The following is a 12348-nucleotide window of genomic DNA, read 5'->3' on the forward strand; positions in this document are numbered from 1 at the left end:
GACTGCCGTGAGGATCGACTCGATCCGAGCAGGGGTCAAACGAGCCTGCATCGTGGTCGAATCCCACACTACACCTGGATAAGTGGTTCTCTCAGCTAGAGAAAGCACACTTTCCTTGGCGTTTAGTCTTAACCCCCCAAATCTTTCATGTGGGCGAGAACGACACCTCGATGCCGAATCGCCGCCCGCTCTAATTTAGCGAGGATCGACCAATCGTCGATATAATTGAGTATGCGGATGCCCTGCAGTCGCAACGGGACCAGTGCCGCATCCACACACTTGGTGAAAGTGCGGTGTGAGAGTGCTAGGCCGAGGGGAAGAACCCGATACTGATACGCTTTGCCCCCGAAAGCGAACCTCAGGAACTCCCTGTGAGAGGGAAGGATGGGTACATGGAAATAGACATCTTTGAGGTCTGTCGTGACAAATCAGTCCTCGGACCTGATTTGAGACACGATCTGCCTGACAGTGAGCATCTTGAACTTCAGCTTTCTGGCTGAGCGGTTCAGAAGACTCAAATCCAGTATGGGCCTCAGCCCCCCATCCTTCTTTGGAACAATGAAGTACAGGCTGTAGCAGCCGGCGTGGACTTCGTGAGGAGGAACCAACTCGATGGCTTCCTTCCTCAGCAAAGTATCGACTTCCTGTTCCAAGACCAGAGCCTGCTCGGGGCGGACCGTAGTCACACAGACCCCGTTGAACAGTGGAGGTGGCCCATCGAACTGGATGGAATAGCCAGCCTCTACCATCCGCAGGACCCAATGAGACACATTCGGCAGTCGCTGCCAGGCTGCCAAATGATCTACTAAGGGAATCAGTCTCTCGAGACTGACCTCTGGTGTTAGAGAAGCGGCCAGACCGCTGCCTCGCTGCGGCGCACCGGCAGGAGACGCGTAATCTGGCGGCTGAGGCGAGTTTCTCGGCTCCGCGCTGCCAGGCGGGCAAACCTGAGAAATATACTCGCTGGGACCGGCTGTGCCCTGGAACAGCGGCAGGGTCAGCAGACAAGTCCCTGGAGGGCACCGAGGTGAAGTGGTCACCGAGTGCCGCGGTGCAAGCCACTCCACCCCAGTAGAGGTCGCTCCCTGCGGTCCTGGGGCTCGCCCGTCAGGACCTTTTGCGCGACGAGCTGGTATGCAGAGGAGGCTGCGCCCGCCCAGCAGCCACCTGAGTTTAGAGAGCGCGCATACCCTCTGCCCACCAAAGATGTTGTAAGCAGAGCAGGAGCCTTCAAAGGCGATGCCGTAGAGGGAGACAGATAGCTCGCAAGCGTCTGTTCAACACGCGGCATCGCCGCATACCCGCGCTGGGACGAAAAGATTTCACCCGCGATCTCGACACCTCGGTGAGGAGATCGGGGAAAACGGAAGGCTCCTGTGTAGAAGTAGCTCTCTGGGGCGAGAGAGGCGGCGAAACCTCGTCAACGCTCGTCACATCAACCTCCTCGGAGGAAGAGAGACGAAGCGTTGAGCCCTCGTCTCGGGGGGAAGAGACCGCTTCCAAACCGAGAGACGGGGCGCCAGTTCAGGTGCGGGAGGAGATAGGGACATGCCCGTCTGACTCTCGCCAGCCAGATCAGCCTTTTTCTCTTTTTTTTCTCTCTGCAAGCCCCTCGAGCGCAGCCGCCGCTCTGCCTTTTTTCTCTCTGATTTAAAGGCAGAAGCGGGACCGGCTTTATTCATTTTATGCTTGTGCAAACACTGCAGCTTACAAAGCTCCTAATTATAACATATTGGGGTGACAGAGGCGGCGAAACCTCGTGAAAGCTTGTCACATCAACCTCCTCAGAGGAAGAGAGACGAAGCATTGAGCCCTCGTCTCGGGGGAAGAGACAGCTTCCACACCGAGAGACGGGGCGCCAGATCGAATACGGGATACGGGAGGAGATAAGGACATGCCCGTCTCACACTCGCCAGCCAGATCAGCCTGCGAGCCCCACGAGTGCAGCCGCCGCTCTGCCTTGGCAGCAGCGGAAACGGCACCGCGTGGGGAGCTCGCGAAGGCTCCCTTCTCGAAGAGAGCCCTCCGGGTGCGGAGACCGATTCTGCGTGCTCCGCACCCAGGCAGACCACGCACAAATCGTGTGTGTCCTCGCTCGTGATATAGCGAGGGCAAGGATGCACACACGACTCAAAATGTGGTCTGAAAGCTTCACCCCTGAGCTTGCCCTTGGCTTTGGCATGATACTGAATGCTTTCCACTTAAAACTAGGACAAACAACAGTAAATAAGACTGACACACACAGAGCGCTTCGCTGAATGACAAAAAGCTGAAGCCGGCTCCGCCGCACGTGCTTATATGCTTCCTGGTCGTGACGTCACCCCGCCCGTGACGCCTCGCCCTTGTTTGACTGATTACACATCATATTCAGAGCCTGGTCACGCTGAAGGCGTTCCCATATGCGTTTCGACGCAGCTCGAAGTTCCTGGAAGGGAACTACAGAATGTCACATTTTATTATTAGCCGTTTCAACACATGCATATTTTACCAAATAAAAAGTTCAGCACTTTTAGAGTTCATCCCACTCATTGAGTATTGGGACAGTTGAACATAAGGCAGATATAAAAGATTAAAAGCTATTATTTAGTTGCAGATCCCATGCACACAATCACAGCAGTGAGTCTGTGACCCATAGACATCACCAGACTCTTGCTCTCATCCTTTGAAATGCTTTTCCCAGCCTTTAATACAGCCAATTCCAATTGTTGCTTGTTTTGGGGAGTTTCTGCCTTTACTCTCCTCTTCAGCTGGTGAAATTCATGTTCAATCAGATTTAAATCTGGAGCAATATAAGACTTTCCATTTCTTTGCCCTTATAAATTCCTTGACCGAATTGGCAGGGTGTTTTGGGTCATTGTCCTGATGCAATTTAAAGCACTTCCCAATGAATCTGGTGGCATTTTCTTGAATATTGGTAGGCAAGATGGTTTCGTACCCTTCCTGATTCATTCTGCTTCTGTCATCATACATTAAGTCATCAGTAAAGTTGAGGGTCGCCGTGATTTTGCCAAGTAAGACATGTTCCTGGATCAACATGTTTTGTTGATCCTGGATCAACATTACTGTCTAAAAATATAGACTTAACCCAATCCCTACCCCTAAACCTAACCCTACCCATAATTTATACCTAAAATCAGAGGGAAATGATAGCTGATTAACAAGGGTGTTGAATCACCTAACTCTGATCATAAGCCTAAAACAGATATTTCCTGAAAAGTTATCTGTCAAAACTGATTGGTTGATTGGATTGTTGTACTTGGTGAAATCATGCTCACTAAAGTTGAGAGGGCCTGTTCCAGAGACAGCCATGCATGCCCATGCCATGACACCACCTCCACCATGCTTTACAGATGAGGCTGTATGCTTGGGATCATTTGCTGTTCCCTTTTTTTCTCCACATTAGTGCTTTCCCATCACTTAGATAAAGGTTCATCTTTGTCTCATCGGTCCATAAACACAGTTCCAAAACTCTTCTGGCTCACCTTTGTGCTTTTTTGCAAATTCTAATCTTGCCTTTCTATTTTTGGTGCTGGTCAGAGGTTTGCATCTTGCTGTGTCTTGCAAAGTCTCCTGAGGACAGTAGATTGTCAGAGCATCACCCCAGCTTTCTGGAAGTTGTTGGTAATTTTACAGACACATATTTTATGGTTCATTTTCACAGCTTTTATGATTTGTCTGTCATCAACTACTGTTGTTTTCTCAGCTGATCAGGTAGTTTTTGGTTGCTGGTGTCACAGGTGGTTTCCAAACTCTTGCTCTAATCAGAGTTGTGGACTCGAGTCCCAAATTTGAGGACTTGTGACTTGACTCGACATAATCAAAGAAGACTTGCGACTCAACTTAGACTTTGACAACAATGACTCGTGACTTGAGCCCTGTAAACTAAACTAATGCTGCATTCTATTTATGACACAAAGTTCAAATGATTTTTAATGGTCGCGTCCAGTCTAGATGGATTCAGCTGTAGCTCTGCGGTGCGTCCGGTGTAGACAGGGTTTTACCTTCTTAAAAAAAGAAAGAGTTCTGATCAATATAGGCTGGTTATGCGTATGATCACATTATGATTAGCACAGTTTTTGGCACTGAGCCAAAGAGGGACTCTCTTAAATGAGCGCCTGTTAGTGTATTCATCCACATAATGTTTAGGATATGTTTTAGATACTTAAAATAAACAATCACTATGAACCTTATAAGTTGAAGAAGAAGAGGAAGAAGCCTAACTGTGATCATTATGAACTTGTTTAAAACAGAAAATACATTTACTTACATAGGCTATATTTTTGATAGTTTTATATAAAACTAAAGTTTTGCCGTGAATAATTTTGCATGCCTCATTTCTTAAACCTGATATTGTGAACGGACCAAAGATCATTACAACCATTATTGTGCTCGTCTCCGTGACAGCATGAAATAAAACACATCATGCAAAAATCAATTCACTGATGGTTTCTTATTTTTATTTAACATTATATTAGAACTGTTGTTATTTACTTTTCTGCTTCATTTCATGTTTTTATTGTTGTTTTTGTTTTTATTAACGTTCTGTATCAATTTAGGACTTGAAGTAGCCTGCCATAAATGTTTTGTAATTTACCTATGTCAGTAGATGGCGATAAATCAGCATATGAAAGTGGACTTAAAATAAATTATTCATTCACTTAAGCCTATTTGTTTACAAACATTGATTCATTACTCAATGAAACACCACTAATTATTATATCTTTATAATTATACTTACTAGACTATAGTATTAATAACTTTAAATGTACTGTAGTAATGTATACAAAGACACTCGTTTGGGCAAATAGCACTAATGAATTGTTTGGGACTTGAAACTTAAAGTTGAGAACTTGCAACTCGACTTGGACTTGCCTGCATTGACTCGGGACTTGTCTGTCTTGACTTGGGACTTGACTCAAGACTTGAATGCAAAGACTTGAGACTTACTTGTGACTTGCAAAACAATCCAAATTGCTTGCTTTTCTCTCAAAGTCAGCTCCCTCGTCTTCATCCTGGTTTGTGTGTGCCATCATCGAATGCAAGATTCAGAATACAGAAGTAATGGATATAACTGATACGACACATTCCCTGCTTTTAATATCTGAAGAATTAATGCAACAGGACACAGCTGATCACTTAGAAAGACCTGTGAGGCAACTGTCCCAATACATGATCACATCAGATAGAGGGATGAACTCTAAAAGTGCTGAACTTCTTAGCTGGTAAAACATCTGTGTTGAATCGCCCAATAATAAAATGTGACATTCTGTAGTTTTGTCTCATATTCATATTTTAATCATATTTGTAAATGTCTTGACAGCCAACAGAGCAATTTGTCTTTAAGGTTCCAATACTTTTGGAGGGCACTGTGTGTATATATATATATATATATATATATATATATATATATATATATATATATATATAATTTCAGTTAAAAATAGTCGACTAATATATACTTTCACGACTGTGTTCCTTAAACTTCAGTACACTTTTTAAAAGTGCACTTTGTAATAATATCTTTTAAAATAATTGTGTTTTAATAATTTTTGTTGGTTTTGCTTTAAAGAAGTACACTCATGTGCTGACTAACATACTAAACTACATGTACTACCCAGGTACTTGATTATTTATTATTTGGGCATAACCATCAACCTTCATCACTTGTCACATTCAAGTTTGAAGTCTTTTTCCCCCTTTTTTTCCTTGCTCAGACTGCTACAGAACTGGTGGTCCCGGCGTAAGATGAAACGAGCAGGAGAGCAGAATAAAAGTAAAGAAGAGCTGCCGCAGTGGGATAGAGACTGGAACCTGCAGCCTATGAATGCACACGGCCTGGTGGACGAGTATCTGGAGATGGGTGAGTCCTGCTCAACAACACCTACTGTGAGATCTTGTGTAGTGAGTACTTTGGTGAAGCAAAAGTTAGTTACGTAGTTTATAAGTTAGTTAAACCGTCATAGCTGCCTTAATAGTAACTAGGGATGCACCGAATCCAGATTTTTGGGGTTCGGCCGAATACCGAATCCACTGTTTAAGATTCGGCCGAATCCGAAACCGAATACCGAATCCTACTCGCATCCTTAGTTTTAACATCGGCGATGTGTGTACTGCTTAGGGTCCTTGCCACTAGAGGGCTGCATTGGGATTGGGACCCAACGCAAATCTCGCGGGAACGGGCGGTTTGAACTTTGCTGCGGGCGGGAATGGGCGGCTAAAAAAAAACACTGCGGGATCGGGAGGTAACCTAGCGACATGATGTCATTGTCAACAAAATCAAAGTACTTGAAGTCTAAAGAAACGCGCGGTAGCCTAAGCGTTTTAGATGTCCCCGATAGCCCAGGCGATATTCATCTTCCCTACCAGTGCGTCAGAATACATGCAGGTCAGGGAAAGGAACAAACATGAATCTCTTTAATAATAGCAATACAATACGTTTTTTTCCTGCGGGACGGGAGAAGACACAAAATCAATGCATCTCTATTATCGTGCGGGAATAAATTCTCAGAGTTTTGCGGGTGCGGGCGGGAGTGGACATACATATTGCGGGAGCGGGCGGGAGTGTAACACACACGTTGCGGGAGCGGGCGGTAATGGTCAGAAATTCGGCGGGCGCGGGATGAAGAAAACAGTCCCGCGCAGGGCTCTACTTGCCACCACGAGACAAATTGGCATTGCAAATTGAACATAAAGCTCGACTTGAATCGCCTTCTTTTGGTTGAAAGTACTGCCAAACAAAACTTTTTTTGCTTACGAGTTCCATTTTCAGATTCTTACAGCCTACTACATTCGAACGGGTCCTATGTAAACACCTTCACGTAATCAACGGCCGTGTGACGTCGTAGCGCAAGTCTAGGGTTCGGTTTCGGTGGAAAATAAATCTAAGGTTCGGCCGAAACCGAACCCCGTCAAAAAGCCCAGGATTCGGCCGAATCCGAATCCGAATCCTGGATTCGGTGCATCCCTAATAATAACACATCTAAAAAATGTAACTGATGGTTGAAGATAACTGCTTTGCCCTTGAGTACTGAGATGTGTTACCACCACAGTAAGAAAAAAAACAAAACACATTACAGTAAGTATGTTCATCAGGGCTGCAAGCGTTTGTGTCAGTGTTTGCTTGTAATACTTGATGGGCTGCAAGTTTTAGATGTTTTCTGTACAGTTCTACAGTTTGGTTTCACTACAATCTTTGTGGCGGCATTTCCTCTGGCTCCTCTGCTTGCTTTGCTCAACAACATCATCGAGATCCGATTAGACGCCTACAAGTTTGTCACGCAGTGGAGGAGACCGATGCCCGCTCGCGCTACTGACATCGGTTGGTCCTTTTCACCTCAATTAGCCTGGTGTTAGTTTATCCCAATCTAAATGCAAGAAACACAAGAGTCGTTTGTTGTGATTTAATTAATTTAGTCTGTTGAAAAATATAGATTGTTAGCATGAATATTCACAATAAATAGGATGCATCAATTCTCAGTGTTCTTTAATGTAGCAGATACTTTATAGATTCATGTGTTATCTGTTCTGGTAAATTTCAATATATTTTGATTTGATAGATTTGTTTATTTGTTTATTTATTTTTTAATCAGGTATTTGGCATGGTATCCTGGAGGGAATTGGAGTCGTGGCTGTCATAACAAATGCCTTCGTCATTGCCATCACTTCGGATTACATCCCTCGCTTTGTCTATGCTTTCAAATACGGGCCCTGTGTGGACAAGGGTTACCGGCATGAGAAGTAAGATTTCAAAATAGCTGCAAGCAGCAATTCCAGGGCCAAACACACCAGTGGTATGTGTATTGTAATGCTGAGCAGATTTATTTGGTTAGCACCTCTGTTAGTGATGGGTGGTTGCCAAGATGGTTCAGCTTCTACAACCTTTTACATTATCGTGCATTTCTGGGAAACTATTTTGAAAATCAGAAATTGACAGATTTTTATGCAAATTATCTGCATCAAGTCAAATTGGACTGTATGTAGACATATTATGAATTTGTGTGAATCTCTGTGTTGCTAATGCTGTGTATTTGCGTTTTGTGTGTCTTTACACAGATGTCTAAGAGGATACTTGAACAACAGTCTGTCTGTTTTTGATATGGGTGAATTGAAAAATGGGAGTTATCATCCTCGATACTGCAGGTACAGCAACACTCATGCTACAGTTTCATATTGCTATACGCTTGTTCTTCAGTTGGGTTTTGTCTTTTTGTAAAGGTAAATTTGTCTTGTTTCCCTCTACAGGTATCGGGACTACAGAGCGCCTCCATGGAGTCCTGAACCCTATGATTTCACCCTGCAGTTCTGGCATGTTTTGGCAGCCAGATTAGCCTTCATCATAGTATTTGAGGTCAGTGCTATTTAACAATTTAACAATATTATCTAAGTAATGCTTTATACCATTAACAATCTCAGCCAACATTTCATGAGAGCCAGTGTAAGCACAAAAATGGACTAGAGGTATGGGCTCTAATGACGCTTTTCCACTGCGTGGTACGACTCGGCTTGGCACGGTTCAGAACAGCACAGCACTGCAGTTTAGTACCGCTTTAGAGTGGGCAGGATTATTCACGTGTCATTATAGTTGCACCGCCTCTACTGCCGTGACTCCTGAAAAACGTTTTAATTCCACATCACTCCATCAAGCTCTCGCTGGATCCACGCCTTGGCTATCAACGAGAGGAACGTCTGTACTTCCTCAACAGACTACGAAACAGCCATTTTTTGGTTGTTAAGAGAAAAGTGCTCTCATTCAAAACTGTTGCGTTCGATCCTTTGCTGGCTGTGCTGATTTAAATCTGATGGGTCTGTTGTGTCTCGTGCCGCAAGTTCAATGACGCAGGCAGTGACGATATTCTACGGCCAATCAGTGATCAGCAGAGTTTACACATCACGTTTTGGTAACGGTACGGTTCACTTGGAACCTCGGCCGAGGTGGTACTAAAAAAAGTACCAGGTACCAGGTACTGTACCCAGAGGAACACCCCTCAAAAGTGCTGTGCCGTACCATGCAGTGAAAAAGTGCCATAAATGGGTTTGTCCATAAGTTCCATGTCGGACCTACCCGAATAAGTCCATAGGCTACTGGAGCTAATTCTGACAAGACTGACAAGGAATTCATGGGCAACCCCATTTAGAGCACATACTGGGGCTAATTCAGAATAGATCGGCAAGGAACCCATAGAAAACCCCATTTAGAGACCATACTCGGGATAATTTAGATAGGGCCATCATGGAATTCAAATGGGATTTATCTCCTGGCCTCAGGAGATGCATTAGCCACTGATGCGAGAAGCTGTGGTTTTTAGCATCCTTGTTAACATGCCTGACTCCAATGCCAGCTATTATCTATTCAAGCCATGCTTGGAGTGGGCAGAGAGGAACTGGTAACACTAACACAATGTAGCAAATCTCAGGAGCCAGACCTTTGGCAAACAGACTTATTCTGGCATAAAAACATCAGAATATATTCATTTTGGAATGTCCAAATAAGCAGTATTCTAAAAACAGTATGCAAAAAAATACCTAAATCACCTATTACTACTGAGATTCTGAAGTGCTCATTGTCATGGGACCATGATGGCACTGGTCTTCTTTCACACAAGGCTAATTAAGCTTCTCAGTACTGCAATACAACCTAAGATTATTTCATGTTTGTGATTTTTCCAATGTCTGTAATATTCTCCATAGCATCTGGTGTTTGGCATTAAGACCTTCATAGCCCACATGATTCCAGACATGCCCAAAGACCTGTGTGATCGCATGCGCAGGGAGAAATACCTGATGCAGGAGATGGTGTATGAGGCGGAATTGGAGCACCTGCAGAAAGAGCGGAAAAAGAATGGCAAACGTTATCACCATGAGTGGCCTTAGCCATGCCTGTCCATAAATACACAAAAAATGCCCACTGGAGAACCACATACACTACCGACAAAAGCACATAAAGACTTGAGAGCGGCAAACAAGCATCTTTGCAACATGCACACCTGCAGCACATATGTGAACACAGACATTCATGTACAACCGTTCTGCTACCTTGGACAGCTAGCTTTATTGACTCCATGCATGGGCTGCCCACTTTTCATTGCTGTGACAAACCAAGGAGCGGATTCAGTGTTTGAGGTCAAAACTTGATCTCCGGGTGGCCCTTTAGAGCCAGGAGTTGGCAGCTGTACTCTGCACCAAAGAGATTCTTCTCAATCACATGATCCCTTTCTGAGACCTCTGAATATCCTATATTTTCATCTTGCTGAGTAGTTCTAAAACTGAGTGATTGGCTACTTAAACATTTGGCTCATTAGCTTAAAGTGGCTATGAAGTTTGGCAAAATTACGGATTGGGTTAAGTTTGAGAACCGCTGCACTAAAGAAAGTCATGATTGGGTGTTTTGTCGATAGAAATGTGTCTTAAGGGTATGGAATGAATGGGATTAGTATGAAATCATGCGGAAATTAAATAAATTGGACAACAAACAAACATCTGTGCCAGAGTACGCTGCAGCAAATGAAAGAGTTTCACTTCCGCAAACCACCGCTTTGTCCATGTGAAGCATCTTCAACATTGAGATCCATGGATTACAGTGTTTTCTGACACACCGTGAACTCCAGTGTGTAGGTGGGAAATATCATTCACTGAACATGCATCCTTCCCAGCATGGCCTGCAGAGGCGCTGATCTTTCATCTGTGTTCTGTCGTAGTTCTGAATGGAGCACTTGTGCGGTTGGACTGTTTACTATGCAGACGAAGGGCTTTCGGAGTTCCTGTTTTCTGCTTGCCTACTTGTCTGCGTCTCTGTGCGTGGCAGCTATCATCCCGCTGTGAAGCAGTTCTCTACCTGGTGACCAGGCAACGTGACGACGTTTACTTACGAACATATTTACCGATACGCCCTCTCTCTTCGCTTGCCAGCATCTCACATTGTGATTCTTGTTACAAAAGTGGTTTCTGGTAAAGGTTACCAAATAAAAATCAGTTTTTTTATGCAAATGAACAGTTTTTATGAACTGCATTGCCTTGAAAAGATATGCAGATCTGTCTTTCAGTACAATAAGTCATTTTGTCAAGACAAAATAAATAAAACAAATAGCCAATATTGGCAAAATGGTGATATAGGTAACATGCATGGTTTTTTTGTTTGTTTGTTTTTTGTTTTAATTGCATGTTGTTTCTTTGTTTTTCATTATTTTATAAGACTATGTCCTTTGTTCATATGCCTGGTTTTGTAGCGTGTGTGAGCTGAATTGATGTGTAAGTGTAGCTGCATTTGTTGCTCAGCTGTCATGAGTTTTGTGTTCTTACGTTCCCATCGGTATGTGTGCAAGACAGTGGCTATCTTTGGAGCAACGTATTAGCATCTCTGCAGTATGTATGCTGTGAATTTTCTGTATGTGTAAAACACCCGAATTAATTGTTACATTTGCAAAAAATATTAAGCATACAACCTGAGTGAGCTGTGTGGAATGCAGTATGCTTTCGACTTAACCTACAGTACAACAGAATGATGCAGTGATGAAATACTTTTGTTCAGAATAATAGAACTGGAAGTGCTAAAATACTCCTTTCCAGGCTTTGGCCCACAAAAATGTGGATTTACCGTTTTTATTTTCATTCACTCCCAATTAATAAGGTGTATAGCAACAATGTAGCATACTACTGTTTGAAGCATTTATTGTTGCATAATGTATGCTGTTTGACATACTAAACTAGTATGCAGTATACATAAACTGTGCAGTATGAAGCAAGCCGTAAGCTAGTGTTCCACTCCAAACATAGTCAACTACTGTAAAATATCAAACATCACAGCATATCAATCTATCCACCATTATCCATACAGTTCGAGCTTAAACCGATGTGATGACAGAATTACCATTGGGACGTGTATGTGTGCATGTTTAAATATGTGCGTTCATAACTGTGTGTTTGCATGTCTGTGAGAGAGAGAGCAAGAGTTGTGTAAAGCTGGTGAAGTGAATGCTCCCAGCATGCATATCATTCTTACACAGTTTTTCAAAAGGCAATGACTATGTTCGAAATAGCATACTACTCAACTACTAATGCTATTATTTTTCAGTATGTATTATGTATAGCATGCAAAGACTGTGAATTTTGTGTGCATATAATATTAAAGGGATAGTTCACCCAAAAATGAAAATTCTTTCATTAATTACTCTCCTTGCTATGTTTCTGGACTTTGATCGTAGTAATTACATTGCTGTTTATGGGAGGGTCAGAGAGCTCTCGGGATGCATCAAAAATATCTTAATTTGTGTTCCGAGGATGAACGGAGGTCTTACGTGTTTGGAATGACATGAGGATAATTCATGACTAAATTTTTCATTTTTTGGGTGAATC

General features: G+C 43.3%; 1 protein-coding gene across 2 annotated transcripts in view; it reads left to right on the forward strand.

Annotated features, from left to right (window-relative positions):
• Nucleotides 1-9870, forward strand: part of LOC306868019 (anoctamin-3-like) — a gene marked incomplete at both ends in the record, with an annotated part of 85455 nt that extends 75585 nt beyond the window's left edge. For both annotated transcript variants that reach the window (XM_079413989.1, XM_079413990.1), the window contains 6 exons: nucleotides 5715-5860; nucleotides 7166-7318; nucleotides 7590-7737; nucleotides 8053-8139; nucleotides 8242-8347; nucleotides 9688-9870. In XM_079413989.1, the coding sequence (XP_079270115.1) occupies nucleotides 5715-5860; nucleotides 7166-7318; nucleotides 7590-7737; nucleotides 8053-8139; nucleotides 8242-8347; nucleotides 9688-9870 (823 nt within the window). The remainder of the gene's footprint in view (nucleotides 1-5714; nucleotides 5861-7165; nucleotides 7319-7589; nucleotides 7738-8052; nucleotides 8140-8241; nucleotides 8348-9687) is intronic.
• Nucleotides 9871-12348: the final 2478 nt, after the last annotated feature.

Source organism: Barbus barbus, assembly GCF_936440315.1.
Source record: "Barbus barbus genome assembly, chromosome: 50".
NCBI lineage: Eukaryota > Metazoa > Chordata > Actinopteri > Cypriniformes > Cyprinidae > Barbus > Barbus barbus.